Genomic DNA, 16,239 nt, shown 5'->3' with positions numbered 1-16,239 from the left:
ATATCCAGCAATAAAGCGACGGCCGAAATGATCACGCAGCGGCACCGTAAAGCACCGTCGCGCTACATGCGTTCCACGATTGGGTTACGCGGAATGTTTACGGCTTCCCGTAATTGATCCTCCACCCATCGTCTCGAAAATCAACTTAGTCTCCTACAACAGACCGAACAGCTTCCGCGCAAAGGTCTCTCGAAATAAACGCGCAGCAGTAGATGCGCTGGGTTGTTATTATTATTTTATTATTTTCCAGCTACGAATTCTCACTGGGACGTTTAATTTATGCGCATCCAAGTTCATTTAGCGTAATCAGTGATTTTGCGGTCTAGAATTACGAGCAATGAAATATCAAATCATATAGAATAGTAGAAAATTTGAAATTAATTTTTGGATGATCTGCTATGCACTGTGTAGTTACTAGTATTTCCAAAAATGTTATTTTCCAATTTATTGGAATGTAGCTGTGAAGAACAAATATTCTCAAATTTATAATAATAAAATTTTAGTAATAAAATTTTCTCAAACAGCGTTTGCGCGTGTTTCCGAAACAATCAGCATCAGAAGTTAAACACATTCTATATAATTCCGCCAAGAAGTAAAAACAGTAAGTTGTCGACAGATACGTTCACCGATAACTGTCTAAATTCAGCAGAATGGCCATAAAAAACAAGGTATCGTACGAAACAGTTCTATTGTACAAATCCAACTCAATTTCTTATATAGAATAATCCCTTCCTAGTCACATTACGATTTCAGAAGGGCCTGTAGTATAAAAAGGTCGCGCTATCAAAATGTACTGCTTTAATCGATAACGACGATCGGTTCCAGACTGGAGTTTCCGCGAAGAATCGCGAAGAAATAACCTGACAATGTATAACTTCGCCCCGCAGGTGGACGCTTGAAAATAATAGACTCCAGGGTCCAACGAGAGGCCCGTGAACTTAATATCGAGGCTGAAAGGGTGGGCAAAAGAAAAATCAATCGGCTGCAAGGAGATATCGAGGCGCGTCTCGCCGAGGAGTTCCATTAAAACCGCTGTTCCACGCTCTCGATGCTCCTGAAACTGACACCTCGAGAAGAGAGCGCCGCCGTTGCAGTTACGAGCGGCGAGTGGGCGGCCAGGGAAAACAACGAAGCCAGTCGGGCCTGAATCATACCCTCAGATTCAGGCGAAGAAACTCATCTTCAAGCGGAATGGAGCACGAAAACGCTGCTAGAAGAAGAAAAAGAGGAATTCTCTTACGGGAAACAATCGCTTTCCACCTGCGGAGTTGTACATTTTTTGCTGAGCAAAGTTTCTTATTCGTTGGAACCTGGCGAACTTGCAGCTGTTCGGTATCTTCTGACAAAAAGATGAAGTAGTAACAATTATGCTACCGCGGTATGGAGGAAAAAAAGAATTTCGATAGGTGAATATAGCAATTGGCACAGTTGAGGTCAAGAAATTGACTAGGTTTACAGAATCGTGTACTTAGATTAGTTGGAGTACTTTTCGAAACGAAACATTTGTCATAAACACCATTTCCAGTTAGTAAATAAGTCTAATATCAGCACAACCAAGACACAAAATCAACCGAGAAATTTCCAAAATTAAACAAACAACTCTCGCCAATCATTGTACCGACAAAATCTCCACGGGTGAATCTAACCTTAAAACATTCGCTCTCGCACGAATCAAAAAGCGCGCGGAGAATTTCCCCGTCGTTCGGGGAATTTAATATCACTCGAGAAACCTTTCGAAATATCCCGTCTAAATAGGGGGGACGAATAATTGCGACTTAAAGCCGAAAATGAAGTTCCTTCGAGAACAAACGACGCGCAACGGAAGATGGAGAGGCACGCGGAAAAAAGAGAAACGAGAAAAGGTAAACGAAGAGTCCTAGATACGATTCTTTGCTTCGAGTATTCCGTTGGTGGTGGAAAAGTGGTCCTCCTTTTTCTTTTCCTTGCCAGTCGCCTCCACTGTTCGGTCTCACCCCCTCTCAACCCCCTTGGACCGTCTTTCCTACCCTTCTCTTTCTTTCGAGCTTTTTTTTGCGCCATGGAAAGTTTCCACTGTAAAGGCGACAGAAGAACGATACCTCGGCGCGAGTAATTGCTTCGACACAAGAATGCAATATTCCTCTGTCTACAACGATTCCCCGTATTTTTTCCAGCGCAAGTTCATCCCTACCCACCACTGACGTCCGCGTGCCAGTCTGATGTCTTATTACGAGTCAGCCGGCGTTCCGCGGAATTTAATACGGACGCGATAAATAACTTTTCCCGTCTCCTTCCCCGTTTCGCGGTGTAGTTTACCAAATTAATTCGAAAATCTCGTTCGAACGGGACGCGGTGCCGAGTTCAACCTAGTTTCGCAGTTTGAATTATTATTCATTCGGACACGATTCATTGGCACTATGAACTTCGGAGATTGCTAATTACACGAAGCGATTTTCGAGATTGGAACCGGATGTTTTTGTGCGATTTTAATTGAATCATACATGGGTCGAAATAAGTGAGCCTAGTTTTTGAATGTTTTCGAATTTTATGGTAAAAGTATTTAATTAGCCCTTTGTCTTTGTGGTTTGAATGAAAAGGCATTTGGTTAAGCTGTTTGAAAAGTAATTAGTTTCAATATTAGTTTAAATGAATATTTCCAACAAAGACGTTCAACTTTTCTAAATTCTAAAAACATAATACATCACTTCTTTCCTTTTCTACTAACTAAATGGTGAAGAGGCATAATTCATAGTTAAAAAAGCATAAAATTTATTAAGCGACCGAGATATACAAAAACTCTTTTCAAAAACTAATCCATTTTTACATTCCTCGATAAGAATCGTTACACAAACCCCTCAAATCTATTCTTCTTTTATTTAATATCTAGTATAATTTAACAAACGATCGAAGTATGCATAACATTTTTCCGAACACTATCCGAGCTCGTAAAGATAGACGGATCGTAGTGAATAACAAAAACGTCGCTGTCATCGATCGTATAATTTTCATCGAGCCAAACATTCCGACCGAGCTAACCTTGATACGGAGAACTGAACGCGACGAAGGTTCGGCCGTCACGTAGCAGGTAATATGCAAATGACATATCGTCACTGTGAAATTTATTCATAGACGCGCAATGCACGGACCGCCTGCAGCTGTAGCTTCGAAGTTCCCTCTCGCTCATTGCGGAGGTTGCCCAAAACTGTTATAATGAACTTACGCCCGCGCAAAAGTTACACCTTACCGCGATCGCGCGATGTTTGAATTTTCCCCCGGTCACGGATCAAAGGCTACAAAGCCGGTTTCGTTGACTGGAAATCATCGCTGATGAATATTCGCCGCTCTCGACCGTCCAAATCGAATCGTTCCCTCGCTTTGACCCGAGGAATTTTCAGCTTTGCCGTCAATATTTGTTTCGTATATCAAGTTCACGTGTGCCGGGTGTTTCGCAACACTTCCGCGTTCCTTTCGGGATACAGTCAAGCCTTGGGAATGAAGGAAGTAATTTATATAAATATGGGAAGACTGTAACATAGAAAGAAGTGAGGCTGAATATTTTAAGATGTATCATTGATTGTATTTTTAATTACGTTTTTGACGAATATTGTTAATTCCTTGCATACTGATTTATGGAAGTGTTATTATAGTTACATTTGCTGCAACTAGTTTAAAAAATTGCTTAAGATAGTAGAACATGAACGTAGACACTGGTACTTTGAGTCAAACTAAAGAAATATATTAAAGGTACTTCAGAATGTGGAAGTGAGATGTAATTAAACATTATATTGGAAGCTAATAAATTTAGGGAGATATACCACTTAACAGAGTAATAATTACATCCTATAATAGCATTAATAAGTACAAAATTAATAAACATTCATATATGCTATTTTCCAATGAAAATTCTCAAAACCGAATAGTATAACATAATAAAAATAAAATAAAAAACGTATATAGTATAACATAATAAAAATCATCCAAATAATGAAAATCAAATTCACTACTAATAATATAAATTGTTAAGAAAATCCTAATATAAACTAATGACTCAAATAACTGACACTAAAAAAACATTAAGCAGAGTCAATATATAAGTATACTGATCCATCCTTTAACTACAATTTTGTTGTTAGAAATGAGACTAAATGAATCAATGGCTACAGGAAATGTTATTATACGTATTTAGAAAGAATTTCGTGGTAATAAGCCTCTATCACCGAATCAATCTTACCGTTAGTGGCTCATTAGACCAATTTCCTCACGTGTTTTTCTTTCCTCGTAACTGTTCCCTGTTAGGGGAAACAAACCCGGAGACACGCGACGGCAATTAGGATATCCGTGTGTGCCGAGAAAAAACATATCGAATACAGGGCTCGACACGTCTATGCGGACAACACAATTTTGGCAGAGATCGCGGCACGCGGCTGTTGGCTCGGCCCTTGAAATCTGATATTTTTTTTACCACACCGCTCGTTTGTTTGGCTCTCATGAATCACTCGCCAAAGGATGAGAAGTTGCGGGGCGCTCGTACGGCCTGTCGGAATTACGAATTTCCTCGAAGACGTCAGATTATATAATATTTGATTAATTTCTTGTAAATGTCATTTACAGGAAAAGCGTGAAATCATTTATATGTGACATATCTTTTCATTTAATACATATATTTAACAAGATGACCATTTTATTTGAATGTTTTTGATTTGTAAGACCAATAAAAATTAAATATTCTGTCGTTTGTTATTATTATTTTTGTATTCCAAGAGTGATTTTTAGTAAATACAAATTCATCTGTAGGGAACGATCTTTTTGTAATATCTAAAATTTTCCATAAATAATTCACGAATATAACAATATTAATTCAGAAGGATATGGAAATGAAGAACCAATATTAATCATGACATCAGTAGCTATCTAAATATCTTACAAAAATCACGTTAACTCAGAAACTTATGAAGAAAAATAAAAAGGAAAAGCATTATTTATAACATTCATAACTGTCAGAACTATAAGACAACCCTCGCCATTTGATTCAACACAGCAAAATGATAAAATTAAAGACTCAGCATTACATTTCGAATCAGGTATCAGTACATAAAACACAGAAATAAAATACATAATTTTGCTCCTTAACTTATGCAAGATTTTTCATTATGTAACTTGCAAACAGTATTATCGATATTCCATCAGAAACTAATGTATATTCATAATGAACATTATCATCGAATGCAAAGGTTTAATTCAAAAGAACCAAAAAGATCGAATAATCGGAAAACAAAATACGTCCACGATATCTCTAGCATTCCGGGAAACGATTTCCCGAAAGAATACGAGCGATGGTGTTCAAATGCCGATTGATATATCAAGTCACTGGTCTCCATTCGAGTAAGACGACTCGATTACCGTACAAACGGGTCCCGTTGGAAACAATGCGGACATTTTATAGCTTACTGTACAAGCGGCACGGTCCCCTTATACTTGTTAGGAACAATAGGTATTATATACCCAGTCGCACATACGGAAATGACCACCGCCGACATGTTCGAACTAGTTGTAACTCACTGTTCAACTGTGCCTGTTGACGACCTGCGCAACAATTACGTTAATGTATTGTCCTGTGTTCCTTTGCTTAACGACTATAAACGATCGACGCGCTACGTCCTCTCGCTCAATTAAATTAAAATCGGGTTAGAGTCACGCCCACCGTGTGCGGATATCCGATTTGTTCGAAGGCGATTTCGCCGAATAAAAGGAATAGACGGAAATAAACGGATCCCTTTGACGTGTGATGAACGGGATTGTCTGTCGCAGTTTATTACAGAAAGGACGGTTCGATATACACTCGACGATAAAGGTCTTGCTCTCGACGAATGCGCGGAGCCACGTTCAAACCCCATCTTCGCATTCATTTTAATGCTGTTTGAATTTTAGTGCAATCAAGATGTTAATAAATTTCGGGCTATCCCCGTTTCCTCGTTCTGAGTAAGTTCAATAAAAATTTGAGCGTGTAGTTTCTGGATTTGTTGCTTAAATTATGTTTGTTGCATTATGTACGTTGAATGAGTTCAATGAACATTGTTTTTGTAAAGTTTTTGATATTAAAAATTAGGTAATTTTGTGAAAGTACCGAATTTTTTGATATGATTGTATTTAGTAAGTGTTTTAAGAAGTTAAGAATTGGTCACGTACGATTTAAAAGTAGGCGTGTCTGACTCGTGCATCCCTATTCTACTTAAACGTTGCTATTCTTTTTAGATGTCCATTACTGGAGATGTTTATAATACCAATGTATCTATCTCACTTGTTACCGAAGGATTATCATTTTATATGCCTTTTTTAAAGCAAGAAATATGTCAAGAAATTATCTAGATTTTGAAATTTCGAAATTTTATTCCACTTCATTTTCAGTTACTTCGTAATATCGGTATTTTATCATATACTTCTAATTAGATGTGTTACTTTTACAGAGAAGTATATTGATGAATGAATACTTATTTATGAATTTATACATGGCAATATAATACTGTCAAGATAACTAATACTGTAATTAGTATCTATCACTCACCCGTATCGTTGTCTCCTGGAACACCAAGACTATCACTATTGTCATTGATGAAGGCCTCTGCCGTCGACGTGAAGGTCTGAGGTGATAGTGTGAGATCCGGCCCACTCTCACTATCGAACAACTCCAAGTTCCCATTGCCTAAAACACATTATTATTAATTTTCTCTATGTGTCAACACAAATATATCCTCATTTCATAAAACAGAAAGAAAAGACTACAATTGCAGTTGAATATAATTACTAAAATTATATAATGATAATTTAATCTCTAATTATTAATATAACCTACAAATAAATAAAAATCTCCTATATATACTTTCCATTTTTATTTTAAATATTATTTCTTAACAAAAATTATCTAAAAAATAATCTAAAATGCTGCAGATTACATACATCTTTAAAACAAAACAGTGGTCGAAACATATAAAAAACAATGATTGGGTACAAGTATTACAACTTATTGAATCGAATTCTTAATATTAATCTGCCAAACGCGATGCTGTTACGTTGCGAATAACCTGTGCTCGAAAAACTTCGACGTTACAGGAATTAAAAAATTATATCCACGCGTAAGGAGAAAAATATGACTACATCATCACTATATCTTCCCGTTTACCCAAGTATTCCGAGGATCAATGCCAGGAAACACGGTTCTAATGAATCAATGTGGAAAATTGCTCTGAGCATACGCTAGAGATCGCTCTTATTCCATGAATACGCCCGCCACGCCTTCGTTTTCATGAGCAAGTTACACGCTGCGAGGAAAATCTCATCCGTCAGTGGTTCACTCAATGCCAGCTTGGACGACCTCGAGGTTGGCAAACGGTGCTAACAGATGGACAAGATTCTTTACGTGTTACGACGGCCGTATCTAACATATAATTGGCCACAGCCGTCACGATATGGTTGTAACGAGCATTTCCTTCCTCTATCATTTAATACTTTCCTTTCAAGTGATCTTAGAACGAAGAATATCAATACATGCAATTATTTTTCGTTTTCGTTCTTCTAAACGTATGTTTCTTTAACAATGAATGAATTGAAAGTGTTAAAGGAGTAGAAATTTCTATGAAATTAGATATAGAGATAATGATGAATGAACAGAGTATACTTTTTGTATATTCATATAGTATATCTTTCGTAATAATAATTTGAAATTCCTCGATTGTCAAAGATTACGAAAATGAATAATGATACACTTCAATATTCTGTCGTTAATTTTATCTCAACTAAGACCATCACTTCTCTAAATCACTATAATTCATTTTTAAGATTCAATATACCCATTTGACTAAAGTATATAGAATAAGGATAAAATATTGCACCTTTAAATCTAGTAGTTCTTCATTTTTTAGATCTTCGAAATTGCAGGTTTAAAAATAGACAGTTAGGATACGTATTCGTGTAATTGCATCAATCAAACTCAACGTAAACAAATCATTTTATAAAATTCATGCGACAGACTGACATCGTTCCCTAAACCTAGAGTTAGCAGTAGCTAAAGTAAAAAGAAAAGCCTTTGTGGCTACCTTCGCGGTGTAACAGAACCGCGAAAATCTCGCTTGACCCCATAAATACAAGGTGCAGAGGACCGTTCGACCATGACTCGAAAGTAGTTCAGGAAGTCCATCGATCACCCCCATCAGCGACAACCCGAAGTTTGGCTTGGGGGCTAAAGAGTTGCGACGAGAACGCGACGGGAACGAGAGGAGTGTCGCTTTCGCATATTCCACAGCGCAGTGACAACAACGCTGAAGCACTCTCAGAAGAACTAGCAGCCGGTGGAGGATCTCTCGAGACCTTAGGTGGCCTTCGCGATCCGGGGGACAACTACTGCCAAGTGGCACCAAACTTTGCCTGCGGATTTTAGGTTACAAAGACCCTACTCGCGTTAAGCGACCTTAATTCCGTTTCCGCTCGACAGACCCTCGTTACGAGCGTTCCGGTTCACTCGATTATGCCAGGCTGTTGACAAACCATCGTCGGCCACGATTATGTAATGAAATCGTTTCGACGTATTCCAACGTAAAACGGTCACTAATTGTTTTTCAGCTTTTTGAGAATTTACGTGGACAACGATCATTAACACTGGGTAATGGTCAAACAACGTAAAATGAATAGCAAATATTCAACCCTTTGCGTTCAAGAGGTAATTTTCAGTCATCGCTTGATTTGATATAGTAAAATTACAAAGTCTTATATATATTAACCCTTATCACTGCAAACGGTAGTCTCACTGACAACCACAGATATATCTAGCACAATTGCAACAGTAAAATATGTATGAATAAATGTTCCTGTTTTTTGATATTATTTTATGGTTATTCAATATTCATAATTGAATTTGCCCTTTGAAATTAATTTATAGCAAAATTTATTTGGAGCAACTAGCAATCATTCTATGATGTTTTTGGAGTGATAAGGGTTAAGTTTTATATAATGCATCAGTATATGAAATGTTGAAATGCAATAGCTTTGATCTTTAATTTATGCATATTGCCTTATTAGTTAGTTTCAAAGAATATCTATATTACATCGGAAAGTATTGAATATTTCCAGTGCAATTGTCGAGTAAGGAGTTAAAAATATCCGAAGGATGTCAATTTTTAGAGAAGTAGATAGCAATTGCGCCTAATTGCTATACAAAAATAAAACCACTATTCTTTTATAAATACGATGAACTCACACGCTTAAAAGCATTAAGAACTTGTACAAGCAAAATTTGCTATTTCCATTCAAAGTTTTAACCCTTTCCGGTCGAATACCGCCGCAATGACGACTACGATATCTGAAATCGAAAGCTGCAAATTAATAATTTAATTATTCAAGTAACGAGAACTGACAGGTTGTTTGTTTTCTTTTAGTGTTTAAGACTTCGACGCATAATTCAGTTTTTAATGAAAACAAATACTAGAACCTCTTGCCCTATAACATATTTATCTGTGATCGATACAACAACATTGTCATTAATAATTTTTTGAAACAAGAGAAAAATTGCATACGCATATTATACATCCTTCCTTGCTTCAAAATATAATAACTGATAACGGAAAAATAATATTTCATTTGAATTCATGGGAATTGAGTAATATTTATGTTTATTAAATTCTGTTTAAAATCTTCGCTGCGAACTTCATACGTTATCGCAAGGCAATGGGTTAAGACTGTCTCGTTCGTAAAGAATTAATAGAAAATTGTCGACCGTTAAAGGTTGAAACGAAACTCCTGGCATTTATCCATAACAATACGCAATCTTCTCGCAGCAGAATCTTACAAAAGAAACAATCACCAAAATAATCGTTCCGAGAGAGAAGAAATCCTGTACACCAGACGCCGAAACTTCGACGCCAGCAAATCGTTCGGAAGTGTCCGCGTTAATTTAAAGCAGTAGTATAGGTCTCGCGCGGGATTAACATATTCGAGAATATTCGTCCCGCGTTCGCGTTAATGCCCGCGCGGCTGGGTTAGTTAAATATGTAAATATAAGCGGTCCAGGTACGCCGGACATTCTCCCCGGTTACGAGATCGATGAATCGCACGCACACGTCCATAGGCGGACAAACATTCACGCACGCACACGGTGACACCGCTTAAGCTGAACGGCTTCCATTCAACTCTTTTCAAACAGTTAAAGCTCGCCGCGGGGGAGAGCCGAACAGTTTTTGCGCTTGATTTAACAGTCCCGGGTAAACGCGTTCGATGTCAACTGCTGTATAAACACGAGTTTTCGAGGAGACCGCCTCTGCGGAATTACTTTTGCCGGCGGTCTGTGTGCGTTGACGGCGGGGTGCGTCGCGCCGCGCCGGTCACCGCTGGTGTGATGCCGTTCGATACCTATTCGCCAAGTTCAACCAATGAGAATTTTCACCTGTCCAATAGAGATCATCGTATTTGCACGTGTGAGGCTATGATATTAGATTGGTGTTCATGCTGTTGTGAAGAGATTTTAATAGTGATGTTTTCAACTCATATTTGATATTTATGATTTAAATTGGTATATGGAACTAGTGGAATTTTGAATTGAAAATTTAGGCTTGGAAGAGGAAACTGTGTAACTTGATGTTTAGTAATTGAACATAGTCGATAATATCATTCGATTTCGGCCATCTTGTGGTTTATTCTGTTGATAGTTCTAGCATATTCTGTGATCTGTTGGTAGACGATGATATAGGAATTTAGAGAAGTAAATTTTTATGTGGTTGATTTTGTTGAAGGTAGTAGGTTGTGTTATTAAAAAAATAGATAAGTATTATGTTATTAAGTGGTATCTACACTAAATTATGTCTGAAGCATGTGTTTAGTAAACTAAAATTGATGGATCCGTCCTAAAAATAATCACCCCTTATACCTGGAGCTTGTCCAAATACTTTCGTGAACGATCTGTATTTATAAAACATGCAAATGATCAGCAGAGAAGAAAATGTAAAGTCTGAGAAACTTTAATATAGCTTCCCAACAATTTTTACTAGGTCGCGACTTCCTGTTCAATGCAAGCTTCTCGAAATAGTTTGTAAATATTTGAAAAAGCATCAGCAAAGTAGGTGATTTGATATGACAAATTGAATCTGAAATATACAATAAAGTCTTGCCATTTGAGTTCTCCTTTTCAAGAAAATCAAAATTCAAATCTGTAAAGTACACTTGCCTAATTCAACTGGATCCAAGTTAAGAAAATATTCACATTAGCCTCTTGCTTCGTAGTTTCTTTCAGAAATACTCTAAGAAAAGAGAATTACACATTCCGTATAAATCTACGCATACCTCAAATTGGCAGTAAACAACTAACAGAAGTCCACTAACAAAAATAAAAGAAGCACACCAAAAATTGAACTTCCCCAGCAAAGTTATTATTAAACAGCGCATTTTATGCATTAATGACAAATACAACTACACAAAATACAAAACACTATAAAATTATTTTCCACCTATTAACATTCCCCAGGCAATACCCACTCCCACTTAATCAATTTCTTCAAATCAATTTAATAAATAATTATCCCGCACAAAGATCTACAGTCTACCTGTTACATAGCAAACTCTACTCTTACATCTTCCGATATCTTATTGTCAGCGCGGAGTTCCAAGCTCGAAGGTAAAAAGAGACCGCGGCGGGAACAAGAGGCTGCGAAGACAGGGGACCGATCACGGTCGGCTCGGAACCAACGGTTAGAGAGGAGAGAAAAGGGCTGGAATGAAAGGGTTGGGGTGGTGGAAGGAAGTGAGCGCGCAACCGAGTTTATTCAGCGCGCGAATGAAGCCCAGATATTAATTTTCTCGATGTATATGGATGAGTTCCGACTGGGCCACGGTTGCTGCGGCTATGGAGAGAAACAGAGATGAACGGCGCGAGCAATGGGGGTTGGGCGGAAGCGACTGGTAGCCACGGCAGCGATGATGGTGGTGCCGGCTGATGGTGGTAGGTGGTAGTAGGTGGACCCAGGTTGGAGGAAAGTACATAGATGTACTGGCGGGAGGTGCTCGTAGAGAATGGCGAAGGGTGGTTAAATTGCTATCGATCCTCCGAGCTTCGCAAATATCGTTTACCTTAGCCGTGCAACCCTTCTAAAATCCTATCCGCGCTCTCAGCGCCGGCATCGATGCATTACGCGATTCCGCGTTCCTGGATACACGGACTTTCCTACGGCGGCCGTTTTAATAGCGACGCTCACCCCGTTTTAATGTTTCGGAAAGACTTGCGTGAGATAACGAGAGCAGGAGTGCTTACAAATTTTACAGAAACAATTTCTTATAGACGTTGCTCTAAATTTGAATGCTCGTCAAATGTAGTTTGTTTGGAGGCTTGTTGACATTTTGCGTTGTAACGGATTTGTGAAGACTATAAATTGGATTTTAATGAATGTGTTATTTATTGGAATTAATCTTTTTGGTTTCAATGTGGGTAATTGGAATTTGAAACTAACGTATTGGCAGTAAGTTAGTAAATAGAGTAATATATCAATAGTTTATTGTTTGATTTTTTGATCTCCATGTTCAAAGAGAAATACAGGCTCTTCATAATTTGTGAAATTTCGGTGATCTTTAAAACAAGTTTCGTAACTTTGAAATTACGTTTAACGATTATTTATATATAATATCGTAAATTCTGCACTCTTCTACGACACTCGAATTTGCAGCACAACAACTATTAATTCGTCGGGTTTTCGACAGGGGAACGATTAAAAATGTGTATTTACAAAACCGACGGAAATTCACCCGTTTTTTTTCCCACCGCGCGGACATGACTTCCGGGATGAAGCGCGTCGAAAATTTGGAGGGACGGAGCAAACAAAAATTTTAATCAAATTGAAATTAATGGTGGTGGACGTGTTCAAACTGTTACGCTCCGAAAACATTTTCGAAACCGCTCTCGAGCGCATACGATCGATCGCTTCCAATATTCGAGTCTCGCAAATTTTGTTTACCTTTCAGCAGCTGCGCTGTCAGGATTCTATCCTGTCAGATATGTGTTATCAGTCGGATAAAGGTTCAGGCTCTATGTTCTGACAATTACGAGCAACGGTATATTCGGCCGACGATTTTTTTTTTTTTTTTGGTTTAGTCCGATAGTTGGACAGAGTAAACTGTTTTCAATTTTGCTGTGCACGTTAAATTTATCTTCACCGCCGGCGTCGAGGCTACACTAACAGTCAATTGGAGCTCTGTTAATATTGACAATCCCGCTGTCACAAAGAATTATAGGACAGTTTATCCGATTGCACGTACGGGCGCCATGATTGTTGATTGATGCGATTCTGTAGTGCTCTAACATTTATTTGTTATTTCATCGCTGACATTTTTGTTTCAATGATAATCCTACGCATACAAAAATAAACCCTCGCATCTTTATGGGGAAAGTAACTTTATTTCATTTATCAATTATTATCGTCGTTAATATTTTTAAATAATAAATTTAATATTATATAATTTAATATTAAAACCACTAAACAGACTCATTAATATTAACACTAACACTACCGAACAATTAGAGTGACCTATTTCCAATTTCTAAGCAAAATTAGAACAATACGCTTCATGAGATTCAAAGGGTCTCTCAGTCTTGTATCAGTACAAATACACAAATTTTATTTCAAATCTCTCGTCGGAACGCTTTCATAACTTAAATACTTACAAAATAAAAATTCTGAGGTAAGTAAATTTGACCTGTTCGGTAGTTTTAATGTTAAATAATTACAAACATCACCACTAAAATACCATTCGCAACAAATACAGTTAGTTCATACTTCAAATCCTTCATATGACCTTCAATCTCCTCCAACAAAGAGAGAAAAACTAGTATCCCAAAAGTAAAAAAGCCTACATCAAATTTCTCATTTACTTCCCACAAAAAAACTTCTAGCGCCTAAAAAACACCTTTGCACCGAAAAGCAAAAAGAAACAGCTTTCAAATGAAAATTTTCGTCACGATTTACAGATATTCGCAGATCAAAGTCTAAAACTTCTCCATTGACAAAACATTTTGAAAAGCTGTTTCGAGTCACCACCGTTCGCTAAACCGAAACATCTATAAAAACCCGGCAAGAAGCCGACACACAATATTTTTCAGGAAATCGGGGGATCCACTGCGCGTTTCTAAATATCTTTCCGTTGGCGGAACGAAGGCGAGCCAGCGTGTAGCGGTCAAACAAAACAGCAATATAAATTGTGTAACCCGCGTTCGCATATTTTGTTAGCTTTGCGTACGCGCGCGCATGCGCGTTTATTATTGCAGCTTTATAGACGCGGCGGCGGCACAGAGCGTAACGGAGGATTTTAAATTCGACCGGGGAAGTTGCACGCTCCGCGCCCCTCGAATATTGATCGTTCCTGTTTAACGAGCACCCCTCCCGCCCCTCTTCGTTCCCCACCCCAAACCCACGCTATCCCGCGGCACCGGACCGCTTTTACAATTTCAAATTTGTTAATCGAACGACGAGCGTTAATATAATTCCGCGCCCGAGTTCACTCGCGATTAAGTTGGAATTATTCGTAATCGCGTTCATGCAGAATTGCGAACTGTTTTGAGAATATCGATGGGAATCGTCGGTAGCCCGCGCCGCTTAACACCGGACTCCGATAATGATGGCGGCACAACTGACATTTATCTGCGTGCACCGGCGGCCGCGCGCGGCCGGTTTGCCGGAAGATAGAGATTTGAATTGTGGAAGTTCGAATAACACCGATTATTGCACACGTAATCGACTCGTTTATGGGTCAGAAAGATTTTCGCACCGGATTAAATTACGATCGCATTGTTGCCTTGGGATCGGTGGTTTAAGCAGACGATCGTTATTTTCTATTGTATTGAGCTGTGTAGGATGACTTTGCTAATAGTTTGAAGCTTGTGAACGAAGTTGGACGAAAAATTTGTATTTTTCACAGTACATTTCAGGAAATAATTTTTATACCGAATAATAACGAAATAATGAATAGTGAAATATTTCTCTGAACATTTATCTATATTTTACCGGATTCTCGTTAACACTCTCGTCAAAACACTCTAAATAACTCAAAGAAACATGCCAATTCAGTCGAGATAACTTTAAAAATATGATAAAAGAAGAACATTCCAATTATAGACGCCTATCTAAAAATAACTCCCTGCTATTTCAACAAACGATTCGCTATAAGACGATCTAACGTACAAGAATCCTTGCAATCCGAACGATGATTCGGTGTGAAAAGGGAATGCATACCGAGAAGCTAGAGAAGACAGTGATCTCCAGCTGGAGGTCGATTTCTTGAAGGCAACGGGTCGGTATGCAAATTCTATTAACTGTCCGCCCACCGCGTCGCCATGCGTACACTGTATCACGGCCGCTCGGATGGTATTACGAAACTTAAGTCGCAGCGCGCGCAAATGTCGCGGGCCTCGCATCCTTCCTTTGTGTGCCCGGCAAAGCCCGGCCCATTACCCCGGCCCACCCCGGAACTTGAACCGAGAGGCCCAGCTTCGCCTCGACCCAGCACGCCGCCACCTTTCCGCCTCGCGGCCTCGCGAATCCTACGAAGATTCGTCCTCCACTGTTCCCCTGATCCTCCGAGTGGCCTTTGTTCGCCGACGGGAAATATTTCTCCGCGGCTTGGCCACGAATAATTAAATGACTCGGAAAGGGAAGAAGGTTAGAGATTGGGCTCTCGCCGGAGTCTCGGATTGCTGGGACAATTGTGTACGAATAATGCCGGGGATGTTTCCTGGTAATCGAATATTGAATTTCAGTTCACAGCGCGACGACGAGTCCTTTTCGAACGATGGATAGATATTTGCTGTGTCGATGATTAATGATGTTTGATTGTAGGTTACTATTAGTTCGGGTACTCGTGTGTCTTGATGAAGGAATTTTGTTGTTTCTTTACTACATCTTGTATTGGAGGCATTTATTGATTTATATATGGTGGTTTCAATTTGCAATGTATAGTAAAATAAGAAAAATGTATTTTTTTATTTTCTTCATATAATTTAATTTTTGATATTTTGAAATTTTTTATTTTTAATATGATATTTTGGAAGGTTGTATTTTTGCATACAGATCGTCGGAAATATTAAGCTCAGATTTGGAGAATTAAAAGTTTGAAAATCTCCTGAGGGGAACCTCAACTACTGAATTATACAAGGAAAACATAATTACGTAATCAGTTCATGACAGCTTCCATGGAAAGTTGAAAAACAATTCCCAGTTCTGAAACTATGTAAACGTTTCA

At 38.4% G+C, this 16,239-nt stretch overlaps 1 protein-coding gene across 13 annotated transcripts in view; it reads right to left on the bottom strand.

The window, feature by feature from the left end:
* The window catches only part of LOC116426634 (uncharacterized), a 651,129-nt gene that overhangs the window by 238,650 nt on the left and 396,240 nt on the right, over positions 1-16,239 (bottom strand). For 12 of the 13 annotated variants that reach the window (XM_076369924.1, XM_076369923.1, XM_031975851.2 and 9 more), the window contains one exon: positions 6,542-6,679. In XM_076369924.1, coding sequence (XP_076226039.1) covers positions 6,542-6,679 — 138 coding nt within the window. Of the gene's footprint in view, positions 1-6,541; positions 6,680-16,239 lie in introns of those variants that run through there. The other variant, XM_076369934.1, reaches the window with a different exon arrangement.

The sequence above is a fragment of the Nomia melanderi genome, chromosome 8 (genome assembly GCF_051020985.1).
Source record: "Nomia melanderi isolate GNS246 chromosome 8, iyNomMela1, whole genome shotgun sequence".
Lineage (NCBI taxonomy): Eukaryota > Metazoa > Arthropoda > Insecta > Hymenoptera > Halictidae > Nomia > Nomia melanderi.
Note: the sequence above shows the minus strand (reverse complement) of the source record. Positions and strands in the feature narration are given on the sequence as shown.